The sequence below is a fragment of the Oncorhynchus mykiss genome, chromosome 19 (genome assembly GCF_057628025.1).
Source record: "Oncorhynchus mykiss isolate SJ-2025 chromosome 19, ASM5762802v1, whole genome shotgun sequence".
Lineage (NCBI taxonomy): Eukaryota > Metazoa > Chordata > Actinopteri > Salmoniformes > Salmonidae > Oncorhynchus > Oncorhynchus mykiss.
Genome location: NC_143040.1, coordinates 56,762,462 through 56,788,364, shown reverse-complemented (window position 1 = coordinate 56,788,364; position 25,903 = coordinate 56,762,462). Strand labels below are relative to the sequence as shown.

The 25,903-nt window shown below is 44.3% G+C and overlaps 1 protein-coding gene across 3 annotated transcripts in view; it reads left to right on the top strand.

The window, feature by feature from the left end:
* The window catches only part of LOC110498037 (serine/threonine-protein kinase D3), a 68,632-nt gene that overhangs the window by 13,792 nt on the left and 28,937 nt on the right, over positions 1 to 25,903 (top strand). For all 3 annotated transcript variants that reach the window (XM_021574579.3, XM_021574581.3, XM_036954957.2), the window contains exon 3: positions 24,701 to 24,839. In XM_021574579.3, coding sequence (XP_021430254.2) covers positions 24,701 to 24,839 — 139 coding nt within the window. The remainder of the gene's footprint in view (positions 1 to 24,700; positions 24,840 to 25,903) is intronic.

The window sequence follows — 25,903 nt, the reverse complement described above, 5'->3', positions numbered from 1 at the left end:
AAAACTGTTGCATATACCCTGACTCTGCGTGCAATGAACGCAAGAGAAGTGACACAATTTCACCTGGTTAATATTGCCTGCTAACCTGGATTTCTTTTAGCTAAATATGCAGGTTTAAAAATATATACTTCTGTGTATTGATTTTAAGAAAGGCATTGAGGTTTATGGTACACATTGGAGCAACGATACGCACCGCATCGATTATATGCAATGCAGGACATGCTAGATAAACTAGTAATATCATCAACCATGTTGATTGATTGATTGTTTAATGCTAGCTAGCAACTTACCTTGGCTTACTGCATTCGCGTAACAGGCAGTCTCCTCGTGGAGTGCAATGAGAGGCAGGTGGTTAGAGCGTTGGACTCGTTAACTGTAAGTTTGCAAGATTGGATCCCCCGAATTGACAAGGTGAAAATCTGTCGCTCTGCCCCTGAACGATGCAGTTAACCCACCGTTCCTAGGCCGTCATTGAAAATAAGAATGTGTTTTTAACTGACTTGCCTAGTTAAATAAAGATTAAATAAAGGTGTAAAAAATACAGATTTTGAAACTTTTTGAAACCGAACTTGAAATCGGCCCTAATTAATCAGCCATTCCAATTAATCGGTCAACCTCTAATGGTTACATGTGGTCTGCGGTTGTGAGGCCAGTTGGACATACTTCCAAATTCTCTCAAATGACGTTGGAGGCCGCTAATGTTAGAGAAATGAACATTAAATTATCTGGCAACAGCTCTGGTAGACATGCCAGCAGTCAGCATGCCAATTGCACACTCCCTCAAAACATGTGACAAAACTCCATCTTTTAGAGTGGCCTTTTATTGTCCCCAGAACAAGGTGTACCTGTGTAATAATCATGCTGCATTTTATGCGTATGGGACATTTCTGGGATATTTTATTTCAGCTCATGAAACATGGAACCAACACTTTACATGTTGCGTTTATATTTTTAGTATCTCATTAGCTTATGACACTTAAGTCGCACATCGCACACTCATATTGTTATGTACTGTACTGTGTACTGTACTGTATGGCTGTTGTGTTTAAAGACAGTGTGGTGTTTAACGTAAGTATGGTGGTCAGAATGAGTGGCACGTCCTTAAATGTCAGAGGGATGTACAATGTGAAACCGTGCAGACATGTTCTTCTATTGCTAAGCTAACACCTAATATTAACCACATATTCGATTAAGGATTAAAGGATTTGTCCGAGCGACAGGAGCAGAACTGCTTTTTTGCTTAGTAACACAATTTCTCTGCTTTATCATTCTCCTGTTAGGGTCATATGGAGGAGAGATGTCAACGTGGTCAATTGTTGCCAAGGCAATAGAGGCCTGTGTAAATCCCACAGAGAGAGAGAGAGGGAGAGACAGAGAGGTGAACTCAGAACATGGGTAAAAGAAAAGGGGTAAAACAGAAGGAGAGAGAGAGTGCAGATGGAAACTGGAGAGTGCTCCTCTCCCAATGGCCAAAACTAACTGGAACTCACAGGAAATAAATCACGTCCACCACCCCTTCCCATCCCCTCCTCCATAGTCCTGAACTCAGCCCAGCTCTGCTTAGCACACATCTGCATGTTCCTATGGAACAACCAGATTGGTTGGGCTCAGGATGGTTGGGCTCAGCTATGTTATATACATGGGGCAAGCCACTCCCTGGAAGTCACATTCTGCAGCTTCTCATAAGAAAAATCACATTTGAGTCAACCTGTCAGTGTTGTAAGTTAGGGGCTTCTGGATGGAGACTGATTTTAAGGTTCATTTTATCAGCTTAAATGTTTATATTTCAAATGAAAATCTTTTTAGGCTAGCGCAGACTAAATGATGGTTATATATGAATGCTGCAACTGAGGGATACCTCACCAAAAGCCTTCACTTATGTCTGGGAAAAACCATGTTGTGCAGGCAATCTATCAATGTGTCCAGTCCTGAGTCATTTGCGAAAGAAGAGAGGAAGGGAGAAAAAACCCTCTATAGTAAAGTGAACTGAGTCATTTCTCTAGTCTCCATCTCCCCAAATGCAGAGTGGCATGGTAGAACAGAACACCCACCCACAACAGTCACAGAATGACAGACTGGGGCAGCGTGACTGGTGAAGAGAGGTCCTCCCTTGGGAGAGATGGGAGGACGGCTAGGCGGCAGGCCTGCACTGGTGCCTGGTTTGTGGCCTGTTATTTGCCCACTGGTGCCCTGCTGTGTGGTAGGAGCCAGACCCAGCCATGGAATTCACAGATGTCCTTCACCATCCTCTGACTGTACTCTGTCTGTAAAATGGTTGCTAGAGATAATCTAGTATTTCTCCAATCCCCATAGTCAGGGTTCAAACGGTGATTATAATAAATACGCATGTGTATAGATTTTCAAGCACTTACTGTACAGCACGGTTATTATAGTTCTGTTTTTCTATTCGTTTTTACATTTGAAATCCAGTTTAGTTTCCAGTTCGTTTTCAGACCTGATTTGCTAGTTTTTTTAGTTGTATCCATTTCAAAAATATTTGTATTTTATTTTACTGAAAACTCCATTTGATTTTTACCCAATGTTTAGAAAAACTAATAGAACTGAACTTAATTCATAATAGTTTTTTATTTCATTTTGGAGTCAAAGATAGTTTTAGTTTTTCAAACAGTTTTGTTAATTATTTTATTTCCGTGTACCCCCCAAAAAAATCATGGTTAGTTTAATTTTAATTTCAGTTTTAGATTACTGTAATAAGCTTTCTGTAAAGTAATCATCCTCAAACTACCTTGTATTTATAATTGTGCTGATCTATTCCTTTAGTACAGCCAACGTGAAATTATTGGGGACAGATATAGAACTAGAAATTAAAGTAATGTCCCCTCATAAATCTTATACAGGTGTTCGTATATTCCTGTTTATAGAAGGATGTCACGGCTGCTCACTTAGTCTTGGAGTTACAGTATACTTCCCCCTCTGCACGGACAGGCATTCTACCTTGCCTGCACTCTCTAGCCTGGCCACCTCAGCAGCACACTTAATGGATTAAAGCCATCACCAATGATGAGGGCACTTGCAGGTTGGCCCATTGCCAAGTTCACTCCTTTTCATGTCCACAGAGAGAGAGGAGTCGGGCCTGGCCTGGCCCTAGGTTGGTTAATTTGTCGTGTCTCTTTACAGTTAAACCATCATTTACTGGTCTCGGCAGAATAATGGAGGTCAGTGTCCACAGATGTCATGGAGACACTGTAACAATGCGGGAACTGTTAGTGCTCAGAAACAATATAATCGATCCCAGAGGGGGTGGGGGGCAGGTTGGAAATGCTGCACTCTGAGGTGTTTTCTCAGCACTGTTTTCCTTTCCTGTTTGTCTGATTGATCAACCAGGCTGATAACAAGGTGGCAGAGGAAGTGCAACAGGGCCTCGATACCAGGCAGCACTAAACCCATAACCCATTGAGAACATAAAGGACATGTATGACACTTTAATGGTGACATTGAGCAACAGCAGACATGATCTGATCTCACAGAGGTTTAAAAAGCAAATGAAACCAAAAATAATAATATCTTTCAACATCTCTGATCCCGTGTGTGTTTAACTTATGTTGTGTTTACTTCTGTCTCGACCACAAGTGATCTAGCCAGTCAGTCAGTTGGCTTGATCTGTCACAATGTCTCCACAACCTGTATGCTCTTAGCTCTAGTCCCTCTCCAGAGCCTCTCCCTGTTTCCACAGCAGGCTCTGTTTTCTCCTGCTCCTCAATCAGCTGCCTGCGGTTAGTGGAAGAGTACAGTGTGTTCAGTGGCTTATTTAGTCGTCTGTGTGGCTCTGGCTCTGTCCAAACGGATTTTCTGTCCACTGCAGTTTCTTTTATTCCCGTCTGTCTCTGTGAATGAAAGTGATCATGAACAAAATAGATTTTTACAAAATGTTGACCTCATTTTACTCACGTCTGCATGTATTCCTGTGTTTTGTTTAGACTCCTGTTTTTTTAAGCATTTAAACTGATAAACAGTGAAGATGGTCAGGAATAACCCTTTGATATGGAGTTATGGTCTCCTCGTCTCCTGTCAAATCCTATGTTTCTTTGTGCTAACAGAGCACAAAGATAAGCTATGGATCACCATCAATATAATTTTGCCTAAAGCAAAATCTTCATACGATTATTTACACTGTGTTCAGAATCAGACCCACCTGGCCGGCACTAGTCCCCTGTCATTCCCAGACAGAGAGGATAGAGTGTTCATAGTATATCTTCACTGGGCTGCAGAAGCATCACCATGGGCCCATAACTCGGAGCTCAGGGCCTAGCAGAGCTGCTTAGATCACACTGCTCTCTTCCTCTCTTCCTGAGAGGGCTCAGATCCTGTGACTCAGCCTTCCTCCTCTCCTCTCCTCACCTCCTCCCAGACCCTGGACACACTCACTCGCTCATACACTCACGAGACGACCAGAGGAAGGGAGCCAGTCTCTCTCTGTCATCTGTAAAGAATGGACCGTAGCTCTCAGAAAGCTCTCGTTAAAGACTCGTTAAGGAGCTGGCCACCAAGTAGTGACCATCTCCTCTGCACTGAGGACTGGAGCACTTGTTGCTCTTGAGGCAACATCAAATTGTATTAGTCACATACACATGTTTAGCAGATGTTTATGCGAGTGTAGCGAAATGCTTGTGCTTCTAGTTCCGAATATATCTAACAAGTAATCTTAACAATTCCTCAACAGCTACCTAATACACACAAATTTAAGTAAAGGGATGGAATAAGAATATATACATAGAAATATATGGAGGAGCGATGACCGGGCATCATAGGCAATAGATGGTATAAAAATACAGTATTTACATGTGGGATGAATAATGCAAGATATGTAAACATTAAAGTGGCATTATTAAAGTGACTAGTGATCTATTTATTAATGTGGCCAATGATTTCAAGTCTGTATGTAGGCAGCAGCCTCCCTGTGCTAGTGACGGCTGTTTAACAGTCTGATGGCAGTCTGATGAGACATAAGCTATTTTTTAGTCTCTCCTCTGAATATTCCCCAAAATGTGCAACCCTAGATGGAGGTGATATGATCCTTGACAAGTCTCTCAAAGCACTTCATGATGACAGAAGTGAGTGCCACAGGGCGATAGTCATTTAGTTCAGTTACCTTCGCCTTCTTGGGTACAGGAACAATGGTGGCCATCTTGAAGCATGTGGGGACAGCAGACTGGGATAGGGAGAGATTGAATATGTCCGTAACCCTACCAGCCAGCTGGTCTGTGCATGCTCTGAGGACACGGCTAGGGATGCAGTCTGGGCCGGCAGCCTTGCGAGGGTTAACATGTTTAAATGTCTTACTTACGTCGGCCCACAGAGAAGGAGAGGGAGAGCCCCGCAGTCCTTTGTAGTGGGCCACGTCAGTGGCACTGTATTATCCTCAAAGCTGGCAAAGAAGGTGTTTAGTTTGTCTGGAAGCGTGACGTCAGTGTCCATGACGTGGCTGGTTTTACTTTTGTAATCCGTGATTGCCTGTAGACCATGCCATGTACGTCTCGTGTCTGAGCCGTTGAATTGGGACTCCACTTTGTCCCCATACTGACATTTTGCTTGTTTGATTGCCTTGTGGAGGGAATAACTACACTGTTTGTATTTGGCCATATTCCCCGTCATCTTTCCATGGTTAAATGCGGTGGTTCGCGCTTTCAGTTTTGCGCGAATGCCGCCATCTATCCAAGGTATCTGGTTAGGGTAGGTTTTAATAGACACAGTGGGTACAACATCTCCAATGCACTTCCTTAGTGTTGAGTAATTTTGAGTCTAAATCCACACTGCTGAAAGGGCAGTAATAGAGCACAATGTTAGTTAAAGGTCCATGGGTTTTATTTGGAAGAGTCTCAAATTAAAGCAGTAAGACTGCCATGAACAGGAAGAGAGGAGTATCATTATCCCAAATGTAAATTAAGTAATGGGAGTAGCTCCTACGGTTTGTCATGATAGTGGAAGCAGGTCCATGCTGACAGGTGTATGGCCTCTCTTCACGACAGCACTGCTCTGGGGTTCTTGAGAGAGGCCTAGATCTAAGCTCCCTGGTTTGCACTGTAATTTCATCTTGTCAGCACTTGGTATGTACAGGGCTCTCGAGGTAAGGGCGCCACACCAGCACTGAATTAGTTACATATGAAGGTTTGGCATGTTTTCAATCTCTGTTTTTCTCATCTCACAGAGTGGGCTGAACCTATAAGGTTGTGGTGTTCACACTTTTCTTGAAATATTGTGAACATTTGTAGAAGAAGGAGCTAGTGCAGTATAGCGCTCTGAAAAGTTGCTCAGACAATAAGTTACTCTGTCATTATGGTGACCTTTGCCCACAGACTGAATGTGTCAGTTCTGCCTTTTTATTCTAAATCTAACAGATACATGGGAAATGTTAGAAAAGTGTGGCTTTTAGTTTCTTGGTCTTCTCACTAATACAAACGACCTTATTGTGCGCTGATTCATTCAAAACTATTAATATTCACTTTTTCCATAGGACTACACTGTCATTCATTTTCAGATGTATCTGAATTGTCATACCACGTGGAACTGCCGTTATGGTCATAACCTCGAGCAAGAAGAACGTCTAAAAAAAACATCAACACTCCCCCGCCACATGAATTTCCTTTCCACCGCATCTCTTTGCACTGGGCTCAGTTTGTTACCAAGATGGATTTTCTTCTTGTTTATTTTTCCTGCTGTGGAAAGTAGCTGCTATGGCCTGCAGAAAAGTAAATATGAGAATGTGTGAGAGTAATGGATATACAAAGGGAAAGAGAGAGAGAGAGAGGGAGGGAGATGCTGATAGTTACAGGACCAACCAACTCCCTAAAACAGCAGTATGTGTCAAACGTGGACCATATGAAGACTATAGTGCTATTGCAGATGGACTGTGCAGTTGGCTGCTCGCTGTCTCTCTGCCCCTCTGCCTCTCTGCCCCTTTGTTCCAGCTGTAGTGTGTTTTCTTTGGCTCCAGCCTGCAAAATGGGGAGCGAATAGTTTTATGTCATGCACTGTAGAAAGAAAGCATGACCCCCCCCTCACCCCCCTCGCTCTCTCTCCATCCACTGGCTACTGGGCTTGGTGTAAGGGAAGGCACATACTCGTCAGACGATTATGGGAGCAGTGCATTATATATCGGTCTGACTCGGCATGTACAGTATACAAGATGTACTGTATATAGGAAGATGGACAGATGCATTTTCTATAGATTATCAACATACTCAAGCTCCAGGGAAGCAGCATCATTCTACTCTAGGCTACTGTGCTTTACGTGTCCCAAGATTCGCCTTGGCTTCGTGTGGCCTACTCATTAGTTTTACAAATGGACATAAATCTCCTAAAGCATCAAACGATTGTGGACGCTTGACCTTTTCCTACACTTTTGACACTGTCCTCAGGGCTTGTAGCATCCAGCTAGCAGTCGAGTGTGTTGTATGGATCAGTCATGAATACCACTATCCTTTCTGAACAATGGCTGCTGCCCCATTGTGGGTGGGGGGCTCACTGATCAACAACGTTGTCAAGAGAGAGGGATGAATTTTGTGCTTGTTTTCATGAAAGCTCAATGAGATGGTGTTTGTGTTGTGTTATTTTTGAACACGATCAAGAAGACTGTTCTAGCGAAATTAGACAAGCAAATTACATGGTAAATGACCAGTCATGGGGTAGCACTGAAAAGCACATTATGGTCAACAAAACACTCCAAACACATTGACGTTTCAAGTGGTTTGTAATGAACATCAAGATCAAGATCTGAACTAAGATGCCTAAAACCAGTAGTCTGCCAACAGAAATGTTATATTTTCACTTGTGTACTAGTCTGTCTTGTAATTTTGGTGCTCGTGGATAGGCCATGTTTATGCTCCAAAATGAGCAGCTTGTTCATATTCCTTCCAGCCTCTATGCCTGCTCAAATTCCTCCTGAAATTCTTTGTATAATGTGTCCAGTAGGCTTGGGCAGTATCCAGATTTTCATACCGTCATTCCGTTTTTCTGCCATCCCGGGATTTACGGTATTACCAGCATAGCACACAAGGGGGGCACTAAAAACGCAAAAAAAGCCCATAGGGGATCAATTATCAGTATGCTAACAAAATGAGCAAAATAATAGCGAATTCTCATGGATGCCTTTAGCTAAATGCTAACGAGCGCAAACAAACTAATTGCAGACAGGCAAATCCAGCTCATAAAGTTATACAAGTATATATAGTAGCCATTTTCAGTGAGTGTGGAAATTTACAAGTGATAATGAAGGAGAGAAAGAACAGCATGTGCACATGGAGCAGAAGGGAGAATTAAAGATAGGAGATAAAAAATGCTAGTGGGAACCACATGGAAAAAACGGGCGCTGTACAGAACATATCCAGAGCTCTTTGCCTTCTCAAACACGGCAGAAAGCTAACATCCCGTCTCCTTATTAATTCAGCCATTTAATTATCAGACTAACAAGTCACCAAATGCGCAGCTGGAAAGTATAGCACATCTTAGACAGTTCTAAGATATCTGATGGCAAACATTTAGTAGTACATTTCATACCAGTGTAACTTCATCACATCATGTGCGCGCCGCACAATAGAGAGAGACTCACTGATAGATATAGAACGATATGGACTCACCGGTTCCCGCTTTCTCCTGTTGTGCTCTTTACAACGTACACGTACGTGACTGGCTGTTGTTCTGGGGAACTACGGTAAGCTTCATAATGAAAACTTATGTGACAGGCGAAATTAAGAAAGCGATCTGCTTTATCTCCTAACGCAGTGGTTCCCAACCTTTTTATAGTCCCGTACCCCTTCAAACATTCAACCTCCAGCTGCATACCCCCTCTAGCACCAGGGTCAGCGCACTCTCAAATGTTGTTGTTTTTGCCATCATTGTAAGCACTCTACGATACATTTATTAAACATAAGAATGAGTGTGAGTTTTTGTCACAACCCGGCTCGTGGGAAGTGACAAAGAGCTCTTATAGGACCAGGGCACAAATAATAATCAATAACTTTGCTCTTTATTTAGACATCTTACATATAAGACCTTATTTGTTCATAAAAAATGGATGGATGTGCTTTAAAGAATGCCCGTAACTCTGCAATGTTGGGTTGTATTGGAGCGAGTCTCAGTCTTAAATCATTTTATAGACACAGTCTGTGCCTGTATTTAGTTTTCAGGCTAGTGAGGGCCGAGAATCCATTCTCACATAGGTACGTGGTTGCAAAGGGCATCAGTGTCTTAACAGCGCGATTTGCCAAGGCAGGGTAGTGCAGCCCAATCCAGAAATCACATTTGACATTTTCCGTAAGCTTGAGTTCGTTTGCACACAAAAAAATCATACAATGATGGAATACCTGTGTGTTGTCCTTGTTAATGCAGACAGAGAAGAGCTCCATCTTCTTAATCATAGCCTCAATTTTGTCCCGCACATTGAATATAGTTGCGGAGAGTCCCTGTAATCCTAGATTCAGATCATTCACACAGATAAGCCAGTCGTGGGAAACTCGTCATCATGCAAGCGGTCAGACATGTAAAAATTTTGGTCAGTAAAGAAAACTTTAAGCTCGTCTTTCAGATTTAAAAAAAAGTGTCAATACATTGCTCCTTGATAACCAGCGCACTTCTGTATGTTGTAAAAGCGTTACGTGGTCGCTGCCCATATCATTGCATAATGCAGAAAATACACTAAAGTTCAGGTGCCTTGCTTTAACAAAGTTAACCATTTTCACTGTAGTGTCCAAAATGTCTTTCAAACTGTTATGCATTCCTTTGGCAGCAAGAGCCTCTCGGTGGATGCTGCAGTGTACCCAAGTGGCGTCCGGAAGTAACTGCTTGCACGCGCGTTACCACTCCACTATGTCTCTCTGTAATGGCTTTTGCGCCATCAGAACAAATAGCAACACATCTTGACCACCAAAGTCCATTTGATGTCACAAAGCTGTCCAGTACTTTAAAAATATCCTCTCATGTTGTCCTGGTTTCCAGTGGTTTGCAGAAGATAATGTCTTCCTTAATTGACCCCCCACCCCCATAAACGTAACGGACATATACCAGGAGCTGTGCCAGGCCCGCCACATCTGTTGACTCATCCAGCTGTAACGAATAGAATTCACTGGCTTGTATGCGAAGCAGTAATTGTTTCAAAACATCTCCTACCATGTCACTGATGCGTCGTGAAACAGTGTTGTTTGATGTAGACATTGTCTGTATAGGTTCTTGGCCTTTTCCCCCAGCATTGTCCCAGCCATATTTGCGGCAGCAGGAAGAATGAAGTCCTCATAATAGTATGCGGCTTGGTTTCATTGAGTTGTGAGATAGTACTTATGCACATATAACACACTGTGGCTGAGGAAAGGCACTACTCCCAATATGAGTAATCCCCAAGTTGAATTCCCGTGAGAGAGTAACGGTTAATGTGATTGGATGTTAAATATTTGACTAGGCTACCTGTATTTGACATTGTGTTGTTATTTCGCTAGATGGTTTAATTTTATTTTTGGCAGTGAAACGAGGCTACTCAACCAAATGTAAAGCCCCGTTGGAAAATCTAAATAGACTGTTTGGGGGTACGCGTACCCCATTTTGAGAATACCTGTCCTAACGTATTGCAGAAGTTGACTGCAGGTATTTACTTAAAAATAGCTATAAATATTCAAATGTATTCAAAAACGTTGAAGATATACACTACCGTTCAACATTTTGCGGTCACTTGGAAATGATTCTTGAAAGCATACATGAAATGAGTTTCAAAATGGATAGGAAATATAGTCAAGATGTTGACAAGGTTATAAATAATGATTATTAATTGAAATAATAATTATGTCCTTTAGAGGTCGACCGATTAATCGGAATGTCCGATTAATTAGGTCCGATTTCAAGTTTTCATAACAATCGGAAATCGGTATTTTTGGACACCGATTTGGCCGATTTTATCTATATTTTTTTTACACCTTTATTTAATCTTTATTTAACTAGGCAAGTCAGTTTAGAACACATTCTTATTTTCAATGACGGCCTAGGAACGGTGGGTTAACTGCCTCGTTCAGGGGCAGAACAACAGATTTTCACCTTGTCAGCTCGGGGGATTCAATCTTGCAAACTTACAGTTAACTAGTCCAACGCTCTAACCACCTGCCTCTCATTGCACTCCACGAGGAGACTGCCTGTTACGTGAATGCAGTAAGCCAAGGTAAGTTGCTAGCTAGCATTAAACTTATCTAAAAATCTATCAATCATAATCACTAGTTAATGGTTGATGATATTACTAGTTTATCTAGCGTGGCCTGCGTTGCATATAATCAGTGCGGTGCTTATCGTTGCTCCAATGTGGACCTAACCATGAACATCAATGCCTTTCTTAAAATCAATACACAGAAGTATATATTTTTAAACCTGCATATTTAGCTAAAAGCAATCCAGGTTAGCAGGCAATATTAACCAGGTGAAATTGTGTCACTTCTCTTGCGTTCATTGCACGCAGAGTCAGTGTATATGCAACAGTTTGGGCCGCCTAATTTGGCAGAATTTGACCTAATTATGACATATTATTGAAGGTTGTGCAATGTAACAGGAATATTTAGACTAATGGATGCCACCCCTTAGATAAAATACGGAACGGTTCGGTATTTCACTGAAAGAATAAACGTCTTGTTTTCGAGATGATAGTTTCCGGATTCCACCATATTAATGACCAAAGGCTCGTATTTCTGTGTGTTATTATGTTATAATTAAGTCTATGATTTGATAGAGCAGTTTGACTGAGCGGTGGTAGGCAAGCAGCAGGCTCGTAAGCATTCATTCAAACAGCACTTTCGTGCGTTTTGCCAGCAGCTCTTCGTTGTGCGTCAGGCATTGCACTGTTTATGACTTCAAGCCTATCAACTCCCGAGATTAGGCTCGTGTAACCGATGTGAAATGGCTAGCTAGTTAGCGGGGTGCGCGCTAATAGTGTTTCAAACGTCACTCGCTCTGAGACTTGGAGTGGTTGTTCCCCTTGCTCTGCATGGGTAACGCTGCTTCGAGGGTGGCTGTTGTCGTTGTGTTCCTGGTTCGAGCCCAGGGAGGAGCGAGGAGAGGGACGGAAGCTATACTGTTACACTCGCAATACTAAAGTGCCTAGAAGAACATCCAATAGTCAAAGGTTAATGAAATACAAATGGTATAGAGAGAAATAGTCCTATAATTCCTATAATAACTACAACCTAAAACTTCTTACCTGTGAATATTGAAGACTCATGTTAAAAGGAACCACCAGCTTTCATATGTTCTCATGTTCTGAGCAATGAACTTAAACTTTAGCTTTTTTACATGGCACATATTGTACTTTTACTTTCTTCTCCAACACTTTGTTTTTGCATTATTTAAATCAAATTCAACATGTTTCACATGTATTTATTTGAAGCTAAATTGATTTTATTGATGTATTTTATTAAGTTAAAATAAGTGTTCATTCAGTATTGTTGTAATTGTCATTATTACAAATACATTTTTAAAAATCGGTCGATTAATCGGTATCGGCCTTTTTTGGTCCTCCAATAATTGGTATCGGCGTTGAAAAATCATAATCGGTCGACCTCTAGTGTCCTTCAAACTTTGCTTTCGTCAAAGAATCCTCCATTTGCAGCAATTACAACCTTGCAGACCTTTGGCATTCTAGTTGTCAATTTGTTGAGGTAATCTGAAGAGATTTCACCCCATGCTTCCTGAAGCACCTCCCACAAGTTGGATTGGCTTGATGGGCACTTCTTTACGTACCATACGGTCAAGCTGGTCCCACAACAGCTCAATAGGGTTGAGATCCGGTGACTGTACTGGCCACTCCATTATAGACAGAGTACCAGCTGACTGCTTCTTCCCTAAATAGTTCTTGCATAGTTTGGAGCTTTGCTTTGGATCATTGTCCTGTTGTAGGAGGAAATTGTCTTCAATTAAGCAACCTTCCACAGGGTATGGCATGGCGTTGCAAAATGGAGTGATAGCCTTCCTTCTTCAAGATCCCTTTACCCTGTACAAATCTTCCACTTTACCACCACCAAAGCACCCCCAGACCATCACATTGCCTCCCCACCATGCTTGGCAGATGGCGTCAAGCATTCCTCCAGCATCTTTTCATTTTTTCTGTGTCAAACTTAGATTAGTCTGTCCATAACACTTTTTTACAATCTTCCTCTGTCCAGTGTCTGTGTTCTTTTGCCCATCTTAATCTTTTATTTTTATTGTCCAGTCTGAGAAATTGCCTTTTCTTTATAACTCTGCCTAGAAGGCCAGCATCCCGGAGTTGCCTCTTCACTGTTGACGTTGAGACGGGTGTTTTGCGGGTACTATTTAATGAAGCTGCCAGTTGAGGACTTGTGAGGCATCTGTTTCTCAAACTGGACACTCTAATGTACTTGTCCTCTTTCTCAGTTGTGTACCGGGGCCTCCTACTACTCTTTCTATTCTGGTTAGAGCCAGTTTGTCCTGTTCTGTGAAGGGAGTAGTACACAGCGTTGTACGAGATCTTCAGTTTCTTGGCAATTTCTCTCATGGAATAGCCTTAATTTCTCAGAACAAGAATAGACGGATGAGTATCAGAAGAAAGTTACTTGTTTCTGGCCATTTTGAGCCTGTAATCGAACCCACAAATGCTGATGCTCAAGATACTCAGCTAGTCTAAAGAAGGCCAGTTTTATTGCTTCTTTAATCAGAACAACAGGTTTCAGCTCTGCTAACATAATTGCAAAAGGGTTTTCTAATGATCAAATTAGCCTTCTAAAATGATGAACTTAGATTAGCTAACACAATGTGCCATTGGAACACAGGAGTGATGGTTGCTGATAATGGGCCTCTGTATGCCTATGTAGATATTTCATAAAAAATCAGCTGTTTCCAGCTACAATAGTAATTTACAACATTAACAATGTCTACACTGTATTTCTGATCAATTTGATGTTATTGTAATGGACAAAAAATGTGCTTTTCTTTCAAAAACAAGGACATTTCTAAGTGACCCCAAACTTTTGAACGGGAGTGTAGTTTGACTGTATATGAAAATCATCCCATGTGTATTTCCCAATACCCCGGTGTACGGTATATACGGTATAATGTCCAATAACCAATAATATTAAGTAGAACCAAGTGTCAAATGTTTCTTTGCCAGGAGGTGGGTTTCAATATGAATACTGTTGTTTCCACATGTGGTTTATGTTAGTGCTCTCTTGGCTATGTGTGCTATAATATGACCAATTATATGAATCATCTAATATAAGACCAATGCAATCAGTTCACAGGAGACAGCGGGACACTTCATTTAATAATTAACACAGTTTGCCATTTCCACTAAATGTGCTTGATGTGAATCTTACACTCCAATTACATTCCCCAATGCCACATAGAGCACAATTAGCTTTTCCTTTGTGCAGATTTTGGACTGTGTATTCAGCACATTTTCCACTGATGTGGTCCGTGACATGTGCCACAAAGTTAAACAACAGTTTTGCATTTGACATCAAAACAATTTTCCTCTTTGTCGTAGACTTTCCGTCTCACTTGGATTCATAGTTTTGTTCCTTTGCACTTAAACCACACAGTACATGCAGCTCTGCTCCTCTCCACATTTTGCATTCAAGCCACTGAGTCACATTTGGAATTGAACCTTTAACCTGTAGCGGATCCTTCTCTGACCAATCGCTCCATCTATAATGCCTTACCACCACAACACGACAACAGTGACACATCCACAATCAACATTCTAAGGTCTGCTTCCTCTATGGCTTCATCAAGACACCTTAGTTCACCAGGCCACGAAAACAACTAAATAACATCTTGTGCTTCCCGGTAGGTCGGTCGGTTTGGGGTTGAAGGGCCAGGCTGTTCTTTGTGCTGATAAACAATGTCATACGCAGCTATGAATGGCTGCATTATGGCAGATAAAACACCTCGTTTCACACTCCAGTCTTGTGATGGGTTTTATTGTGGCCAGAGCTTACTTGAAAAAGAGATGTAAATCTCAATGTGACTTCTCTGGTTAAATAAAGGATACATTTAAAAAATGGTCTCACCTCTGGCGCTCAGTACCTTGGTGAACCTACAACACTGCACTCAATGTGATTTGAGTGTTTGCTAAAAGTCATAGAGGACATTTTTGGCCTATTCATGAATTAGCATTACAAATTCTGCAGGAGACCTTTCCATTAAATATTTAGGGCTCAATATCACCCGTACCTTGTCCTCTCTCCTGGATGATAACTTTACTTTATTCCCCTGATTAACAAACTTAAACTAGAATTTCAGAGATGGAGTATTCTCTATCGTACTTTATTTGGTAAAGGGAATTCCATTAAGATTAATGTATTGCCCAGATTTCTGTATTTGTTTCAATGTCTCCTTTTTCTACCCAAGTCTTTTTTCATTTCAGTAGCTAAACATATGTGTTCGTTTTTATGGGGTGATGGCAGTTCAAGAGTACGTAAAGCATTCCACCAGAGAGAGAGAGAGAACACAGAGGATTAGCCTTTCCTGACTTTATGTATTGGGCCTCCCGGGTGGTGCAGTGGTTAAGGGCGCTGTACTGCAGCGCCAGCTGTGGCGGGCCGGGCGCACTAACCAAGGTTGCCAGGTGCACGGTGTTTCCTCCGACACATTGGTGCGGCTGGCTTTCCAGGTTGGATGCGCGCTGTGTTAAGAAGCAGTGCGGCTTGGTTGGGTTGTGTATCGGAGGACGCATGACTTTCAACGTTCGTCTCTCCCAAGCCCGTACGGGAGTTGTAGCGATGAGACAAGATAGTAGCTACTAAAACAATTGGATACCATGAAATTGGGGAGAAAAAGGGGGTAAAAAAAAAATTGAATGAAAAACTTTATGTATTATTACTGGGCAGCAAATATACAAAATATTGTTTACTGGCTTTACACTCCAGAAACTGACTGGTGTCAAACAGAAACCAACTCCTGTTTCTCTTCCTCTTTGTCAGCATTAATCACCTCCATTCTTCCTCTCTTAGCTTCGCGCTACTCATCTTATCCAATTCTTATCAGTGCTCTTAAAATGTGGACTCAATTTCTTCAACACTTTAAACTCTGATTTCTCTATTCAAGGTCCCAAATGTAATAATCACCTATTCCTTCCAGCTAAACTAGATTCCGCTTTTAGGCTTTTGGCCTCCTTTTGCCCTTAGAACAGCCTCAATTCCTCTGGGCATGGACTCTACAAGGTGTTGAAAGCTTTCCACAGGGATGCTGGCCCTTGTTGACTCCAATGCTTCCCACAGTTGTGTCAAGTTGGCTGGATGCCCTTTGGGTGGCTTTTAAACGGGCTTTTAAAATTCAACATTGGTGCACAATTTCTAGTTAAAATATCAAATGGACACAAAATGTGCTCTTTTCCTGAAGCAACCCAATAATATTCTACTAAAGGTTAACTGTAAGTCTTCTGTGGTTCTGAAATGATTGTGGCACTAACTTATTGGTAGCCTAGTGGTTAGAGCATTGGGCCAGTAACCGAAAGGTTGCTAGATCGAATCCCCGAGCTGACAAGGTAAAAATCTGTCATTCTGCCCCTGTACTAGGCAGTTCATCCACTGTTCCTAGGCTGTCATTGTAAATAAGAAATTGTTCTTAACTGACTTGCCTAGTTAAATAAAGGTACAAATATATATATAATAATATTGACCATGTAATGCTTAGTCCTGGTGTAGAGGCTATACCCTCACAGGAATCACATGATCTCACTTCTCTGTATGTTGCTGCAGAGTTACTAGTGGAAGGAAATTAATTTGCACAACTGAATGCATTCAACCAAAATGTGTATTTTGCATTTAACTCTGAATCAGAGAGGTGTGGGGTGCTGCCTTATTTGACGTCCATGTCGTCGGCACCCGGGGAGCAAGTGTTGTTGGGGGTTTTCCTGCCTTGCTCAAAGGCAGAATGGTTGATTTTACTACCTTGCTGGCTCAGGGATTTAACCTTTGTGTTACTGACCCAACACTCTTAACCACTAGGCTACCTGCCACCACTGGAGAGAGAGAGGAGTGCCAATAAAGTAACAGGATTGACCATAACAGGGTTGAGGTTTTCATCTTAAATCAGCCATGAATCAGCCATATTTAGCTAATTTGATTTATTTGTTTTCACGTTCTCCTTGAGTATCATCCTTCATATTACACAGCCAAATAGCAGTACCAGTTGCTTGTTGAAACATGGGTTTGGTTAACCAAACCCTGTGCTGTAGCTGTCCATCACTGTAGACTGGCCCAGGGCCAGCCTCATAAAGGTGTAAGGCAGCCTGGGTCAGACAGCACACCTTCCTCAGTCTAATCATGTGTCCATCTGTCAGACCCTGCCAGCTCCCCTCTCTCCTCTCTGACAGGGTTTCCCTGTTACCACCCTCCTCTCGCCCTGATCACTGATACCCTTTGGACCCCCACACGCTAACACACACACATATAGACGCACACACATACACACACACACCAGCATAGAGCATGCACTACACATCCCATTTCCTTCCCTGAGTTAGAAAATATTTGAGCTTTTAACACATTGAAGGAATGTTTTACATTGGTGCCACTGATCACTATACATGTTAAGATACACCAATCATGATGGGTGATTTATGACAACATCAATTCTCAAATTCAGTAGCATCTTAAATTCAGTGTTTTGAAATTTGTTGCAGTTAAACAATAAGTAAATCTGGTTTCTCAGAGACTAACTACAGCCTGACGGGTTTGTTCATTCAAATCAGAACAGTTGTGTCAGACTCGATTTTCCATGTCTGTTCTGAGGCTATTTGTTTTTGGAACTCATTGAAATGTATCATATTTTTAATCTGCCCCGTCCATCCCTCCCTTCCCTCTCTTTCTGCCTCTAACAGGATTTAGCATATCAATGGCAGATTAGTTAGTTTAACAAAGGCTTACCGTGGTGAAGCTCTTTTCCACTCTGCTTTCTAGTGTGCCGCACGGACCTCACACATTGATTCGTCATGTTGGTGTCTTTGGTGTGTGTGTGTGGTCGCCTGCATGTCTTTGTGCATGGTAGGGCTGAATGGTTGTGTGCTGTTAGCCCCACAGTGTGTGTTGATTACAAAGGCCATGCTTAGTCACTATGGGACCTGACCCAAGATGTGTGTGCCATTTCTCTAACCAGCCTGGATGCCACTCTGTTATGTTAGTCATCTTTATTGCCTAACAACAACACAGCTACAATAGAGCTTGCCAATACAAGTGCCTCAGTGCAACCAATCAATATGTTCAAGTATATATATAATCAATATATTTACAGTACTAGTCAAAAGTTTGGACACCGACTCATTCCAGATTGTTTTTGCTTTATTTGGACTATTTTCTAGATTGTAGAATCATCATTAAAGTCATTAAAACTATGAAATGGAATCATGTAGTATCCAAATAAGTGTTAAACAAATCAAAATATATAATATTTGAGATTCTTCAATGTTGCCACCCTTTGCCTTGATGACAGAGTAGGTGAACGGATGATCTCCGCATGTGTGGTTCCCACTGTGAAGCATGGAGGAGGTGTGTGGGTTCTTTGCTGGTGACACTGTCTGTGATTTATTTAGAATTCAAGGCACACTTAACCAGCATGGCGACCACAGCATTCTGCAGCAATATGCCATCCCATCTGGTTTGCACTTAGTGGGACTATTATTTGTTTTTAAACAGGACAATGACACAGCAGACCTCCAGGCTGTGTAAGGGCTATTTGCGCAGCATTTGTGGGAACTCCTTCAAGACTGTTGGAAAATCATTCCAGGTGAAGCTGGTTGAGAGAATGCCAATAGTGTGCAAAGCTGTCATCAAGGCAAAGAGTGGCTACTTTGAAGAATCTAAAATGTATCTTTTGATTTGTTTAACACTTTTATGGTTACTACATGATTCCATATGTGTTATTTCATAATTTTGATGTCTTCACTATTATTCTACAATGTAGAAAATAGTAAAAATAAAGAAAAACATTTGAATGAGTAGGTGTGTCCAAACTTTTGACTGGTACTGTATACACAATCAATATATGATATATGCCATTCAGCAGAAGCGTTCATCTAAAGTTCCTTATAGTCATGCATACAGTCATGCATAAATTTAACAATCACCAGGCTATACCCCATTTTGGATCTATTAAGTACAGTAATACTACCCAGCCCTCTACCCAGCCGTCTATAGGGTCAATGGAGATAGTCCGGGTAGCTATTTGGTTGACTATTTAGCAGTCTTATGGCTTGGGGGTAAAAGCTGTACAGGATCCTGTTGGTTCCAGACTTGGTGCATCGGTACCGCTTACCATGTGGTAGCTGAGAGAACAGTCTAAGACTTGGTAGGCTGGAGTCTTTGACCATTTTTAGGGCCTTTTCTCTGACCCTGCCTGGTATAGAGGTCCTGGATGTCCGGAACCTGGGCCCCAGTGATTTATTGGGCTGTACGCACTACCCTCTGTAGCGGCTTGCTTTTAGATGCCAAGCAGTTGCCATACCAGGTGGTGACGCAGCCAGTCAAGATGCTCCCAATGGTGCAGCTGTAGAACGTTTTGAGGACCTGAGGGCCCATGACAAATCTTTTCAGCCTCCTGGGGGGGAGAGTTGTTGTCGTGCCTTTTTCATGACTGTGTTAGTGTTAATTCCTTAGTGATGTGGACACTGACCTGATCACTACTCTCCAGAGCCCTCTACCCAGCCGCCAACCCAGCCCTCTCCAGAGCCCCCTACCCAGCCCTCTCCAGAGCCCCCTACCCAGCCCTCTCCAGAGCCCCCTACCCAGCCCTCTCCAGAGCCCTCTTCAGAGCCCCCTCCAGAGCCCCCTACCCAGCCCTCTCCAGAGCCCCCTACCCAGCCCTCTCCAGAGCCCCCTACCCAGCCCTCTCCAGAGCCCCCTACCCAGCCCTCTCCAGAGCCCTCTCCAGAGCCCTCACCCAGCCCTCTACTCAGCCCTCTCCAGAGCCCTTGCCCTCTCCAGAGCCCGCTACCCAGCCCTCTTCAGAGCCCGCTACCCAGCCCTCTCCAGAGCCCGCTACCCAGCCCTCTCCAGAGCCCTCTACCCAGCCCTCTCCAGAGCCCTCTCCACAGCCCTCTACCTTGCCCTCTCCACAACCCTCTACCTTGCCCTCTCCAGAGCCCTCTCCACAGCCCTCTACCCAGCCCTCTCCAGAGCTCTCTACCCAGCCCTCTCCACAGCTCTCTACCCAGCCCTCTACACAGCTCTCTACCTAGCCCTCTACACAGCCCTCTACCCAGCTCTCTACCCAGCCCCCTCCACAGTTCTCTACCCAGCCCTCTACCCAGCTCTCTCCACAGCCCTCTACCTTTCCCTCTCCAGAGCCCTCTCCACAGCCCTCTACCCAGCCCTCTCCAGAGCCCTCTACCCAGCCCTCTCCAGAGCTCTCTACCCAGCCCTCTCCAGAGCCCTCTACCCAGCCCTCTCCAGAGCCCTCTACCCAGCCCTCTCCAGAGCCCTCTACCCAGCCCTCTCCACAGCTCTCTACCCAGCCCTCTCCACAGCTCTCTACCCAGCCCTCTACCCAGCCCTCTACACAGCCCTCTACCCAGCTCTCTCCACAGTTCTCTACCCAGCCCTCTACCCAGCTCTCTCCACAGCCCTCTACCCAGCTCTCTCCACAGCCCTCTACCCAGCTCTCTCCACAGCCCTCTACCCAGCTCTCTCCACAGCCCTCTACCCAGCTCTCTCCACAGCCCTCTACCCAGCTCTCTCCACAGCCCTCTATCCAGCTCTCTCCACAGCTCTCTCCACAGTTCTCTCCCCAGCCCTCTACCCAGCTCTCTCCATAGCCCTCTACCCAGCTCTCTCCACAGCCCTCTACCCAGCTCTCTCCACAGCCCTCTACCAGCTCTCTCCACAGCCCTCTACCCAGCCCTCTACCCAGCTCTCTCCATAGCCCTCTACCCAGCTCTCTCCACAGCCCTCTACCCAGCTCTCTCCACAGCCCTCTACCCAGCTCTCTCCACAGCCCTCTACCCAGCTCTCTCCACAGCCCTCTACCCAGCTCTCTCCACAGCCCTCTACCCAGCTCTCTCCACAGCCCTCTACCCAGCTCTCTCCACAGCCCTCTACCCAGCCCTCTCCATAGCCCTCTACCCAGCTCTCTCCACAGCCCTCTACCCAGCTCTCTCCACAGCCCTCTACCCAGCTCTCTCCACAGCCCTCTACCCAGCCCTCTCCATAGCCTTCTACCCAGCCCTCTACCCAGCCCTTTCCCCAATACAGAACTGTTCCAATCTGTAGACCTGAGCTGCAGGCAGCTGGAATGGGAACTACGTGCAGTAGAAAGTGTTGCAGTAAATGCCAACAGGAGGTGAATCCAGCTGGCCAGGTTTCAGAGCAGGGCAGAAGGGGGAGTGGAGGGGGATGGTCCCGGGGCCCCGGGTCTGGAGATGAGGAATGTAAGACGTGTTGAGGAAAACCTCACCCTGACAATGCTAGAGCCATGCAATGAATCACTTTAAGGTATGACAGGGTTTAGGATGTCTCTTGTTTTGGAAACATGAAGCTGTGTAAAGGTACACGTTCTTGATGTTGTTTAGTGATGTCTACATTTGGATAAACACCAAGCCCAGTGAAGTGGTATCCTGTGGAAAGCAGGACAGCTATCATAAGATCCCTATCCACTGCGCTCTCCTCGCTCTCACACCCTCCTTTCAGCTCCCTGTCTTCACAGCCAGGGCCAACACGGCAACACACACACACACACACACACACACACACACACAGAGGCTTTGCGGTCACTTCTCCCCACCGGGGAATCTTATCTCTTTGTTCCCTGCTCTCCGCAGGACCCCAGCTTATCTCAGCTACATTAAAGCCAGAAGCAGTAGCCCTAACACTGGGGTCATTGTTATGGTGTGTGTGAGCACCCTCCCTCTCCCTTTTCCCAGCCTTCTCAGCTCTCCTTCCCACTAGACGCATCTAGGAGCCTAGTACTGGCCATGGGTGGATTAGGCTAGACAGACCAAAAGCATAGCGATGCTTCAGTCTATGGACCTTCATCAGACTGAATCAGGCTTACAGGAGGAGATGCAGACTGGTCTACTGTGTATAAAGGCAGACTAGATGCAAGGACTACCCCCTCAGATTAGAGCCAGAGCCTAGGCCAGCCGGGAGCGCTGGATGATCATGCAGTTATGTAAGGCAGCTGCTAACAGACAGAGCCTTTCATGTTCCATATGCATTAGGCATAAAGGAGGCCTTTTAAACACAGGAGTTTATCAGTGTTTACATGACTGGGCCATTTATTGGCCTTCAGCAAGGCTCTGCTCTCTGCTCTGCTGCTCTGGGAACTAGGCACATTGAATGTGCTGTTTAGGGGGGGGGGGGGGGTGTATAATAATGTGTATGTAAGGGTTAATTCAGAACAGTAATTCTGGTTGATGCTCATTTAAAAGCAGTTTGCATAGTTTGTCAGTGTAGCCCCTAACCCTGTCCTCTTTCCTGGTGTCCTCTTTTCTGGTGTCCTCTTTCCTGGTGTCCTCTTTCCTGGTGTCCTCTTTCCTGGTGTCCTCTTTCCTGGTGTCCTCTTTCCTGGTGTCCTCTTTCCTGGTGTTCTCTTTTCTGGTGTCCTCTTTCCTGGTGTCCTCTTTCCTGGTGTCCTCTTTCCTGGTGTCAGCCTGGAGCGGTGGCTCCACCACCCTGGAGAGAAGCATTTTAGGAGCTCCAGCTGTTCCCCTCTCTGCTGTATCGTGTGCCAACCCTGGTGCCCGTGGGCCTCATTGGCCGTTGTGTTACTGCTCACATTGTTCCGTGGGCATTGTGTGTGACCCTGACAGGGAAGCAGCTGTGTTAGGTGAGCCTGCCAGAGCAGCCATGTTGGCAGGGAGAAGCAGCTCTGTAGGGGGCCTCCGCCAGGGGCCCGCTTTGATGAGCGCCACACAGGATGGCCCGCTACATCCATCCATCCCTTCTTTGGCTCTCTTCTGCCCTGACAGCCCCTATTGACCCTTACATCTGAATATGACACACTGCTGATGAAGGTAGGCTTCTCTTGACTGGCTGGCTGGCTGGCTGGCTGACTGGCAGAAGGGTTGGGGAAACACACTTTATCATTTCATGAAGGGAGAGATGAGAGGAGTGAAAAACGGCATTGCTGCCCTTCACAGAAACTGGGCATTGTTTTCCTGCCAGACAGAGGACATGACGTCCCCTGCAAGGGAAGATGGTGAGTGAGAGATCCATGGTTACAGTGTCATACAGTGTAGTCAGGCATAGCAAGAGACAGGCTACTTTTCTTATACAGAACTCCATGTCCAGTGGAAATGTTGGACTGAGAAACCTCAGGAAGGTTGTGAAATGTCCACTTTGCTACATGACACCACAATGGATGTGTGTATGAAAAGAAGATATGCTGTAGCCAGGTGAGCGGGTGTGCGGACGCCAGTGATTTAGTGAGTGTGTGCATGTATGTGTGTATAACCTGTGTGTGTTTAACCTTTGTGTCTTGACACGAGCAGTGGAAGTTGTGTGGAAACTGTGGGTCTGGGACCAGGAAGTGACTCAGTATTGACTTGGCTTACTTCCTGGCTGTGTTGCAGGACGCTGCTGCTCCTCTGTCACTCCTCTCAGGATGTTAACCCCTCCTCCCCTATCCTCTCCTCTCCTGTTTCCCTCACTGCTTGCTGTCTGATGGCCTGGGCCATTATCTGAGAGTCCAGAGCATTACCTGGCCCAGCCCTGACGGACTGCCAAGCTGGAGGTTACATCACAGCTACTGGAGAGCATTGTTGAAGTGAGCTCACCTCAGACTGTCTGCTGAGAACCAAGGCTTGCAAGACGAGCAAGACAGTTCTGTCTTTTCTAGCAGATGCTTAGTTGTCATTTTGCTCCTAATGCTGCTGGATAGAATTTCTGCAATAGTTAAATGATTACTGACAGTCAGTAACTATTCCACATCGTCGACTAGAAAGGTTATTACAATGTTATTACAATGGCTTTGTCAGTGCGGTTTTGATATACATTTTTCATTATCAATAGCCTCCACCTAATGGCACTCTGCCTACTTGTATTGCTGTATGGAGAAGAGTGGCATGCTATAAGCCATTTGATAGTTTTTTCCTTCCACTGTAATCAGTGCATTCCACTGTTTCAGGGGATAAAGGTGTTTGAATGTGAGATCTCTTCCTGAGCCAGTGTGTTTTTGAATTCTCCTCCATCCTCCACGTTGACTGCTGATGTGAGCCACAGGAAGTAGTTAATGGGAGCAGGAGTGTGTGTGTGTGTGTGTGACTCATTGTAGCTTGGGTGGATGAAACAGCTGTGTTTCCCTCTCTCTCTCTCTGTGGTGATATTCAGCCGAGTGTTCATTCCACACACACACCCCCGTTCCATTCCTACACCACAGGCTTGCTGGCTCTGGCTATGATGACTGTATAAAGGCAGCCATTACTCCGTGAGTCAGAGAAGGAGCTCTATACAGTACTGTATACAATATAAACGTATATTTATCAGATGGGGGCCAACCATAAATTAGTAGCACTTGTCAAGTAAATATGGCAAACCGCATTGAACATAATCATAAATGTCCCCAAACCACATGAGAAGGGAAAAATAAAGAGTAAACAACTGTTGAATGAATATTAAGACAGGGTCTTGATCAGCTGATGCCAACTTCAAAAAGTGTATATGAGTTATTGTGTGTATATTGTTGGTCGAGCCAGTAGATTATACGTGTTCCAGCCATTGCGTTCTGGATATAGTGGATACTCACAAGCGTTTTTCTGTTTCTTCCTCACCAGTTCCCGGAGTGTGGCTTCTTTGGCATGTATGACAAGATCCTGCTCTTCCGCCATGACCTGACCTCTGAGAACATTCTCCAGAGGCTGACGTCAGCAGAAGATATCCATGAGGGAGATCTGATAGAGGTGGTGCTCTCTGGTGAGTAGTTCTGAACTGGGTTCAACCCTAATGGCTTTTATTAACATTTTGACTTTAGGCTATATGTACTAATTTAGTAAACAACATTTTCTGTAATTCAAACCTGTGTGTTGTACAGTGCTGTTTCACGCCTATCTAAAGCTCACCTCCAGAGAGACAGGTGGCTAGTTTCCCCTCTCTTTTCCTGTCACAGATGATTTCAGTTTCCTGCTGACTATTGAGTCTAACAAACACTGGCTCGTAAAGGCATTCTTTTCGGTTCCATCTGTCTTCATTGGGAAGCACCTCACAGTCCCACCACCTGGACTGGACATCCCCCTCCTCCCTCTCTCTCTCTCCGGGGTAGAACTAGAAGCATTGTCTGCATGGATCCAGACATGAAATAACTCTGGGGCCGGATGGATCTGATCTGCTGGTGTTTAGCAGTGAGCCCCAAATGAGTGTATCCAGGAGACCTCTGTCTCCTTCCCTCTGGGTTCAGACGGTTGACAGGTTTCAGCCTCAGTGTTGCACCTGGATGGCTGTGTGAGGTCAGAGTATTGTCACATCCACAAGCTCTACATCCACCCTGCTTCCTCGTCTTAGCCTTGTAGTTGGTCTGCATATGCTGAGGAGATCTACATGTGTCAAACTGGTGCAATGCAAGCTCCGATATGCTTTGCTGTTCTAGTCTGGCACACTGAAAATATGAATTTTTAAAATCATACTATTTATCCTTCCCTTAGTTGCTTCTAATTTACATTAATTCAATATTTTAAAGACACCATTGATTCCTATAAATTCTTTGAGACCTGTTGTTCAGTTCTGTGGCTGTGAGAGACAAACAGCTCAGGGTTCTCTTGGCGCTGGACTCAAAGGGCCTGGCTTGTTTTCTCTGCAGTAAGTGATTGTAGTGGACCCACTGAGTATAAACATGCTGGGCTGTGCAGGGCGGCACTGGAAATAGTGGACAGGCCATCCCTAACCAGGGGGTTGGACATGGAGAGAGGGCTGTTTGGTCCAAGAATCCCACTCGCTGTTTGTTTCTCACTCAGCATCCCTCTTATTTGACAGGATATGGCATG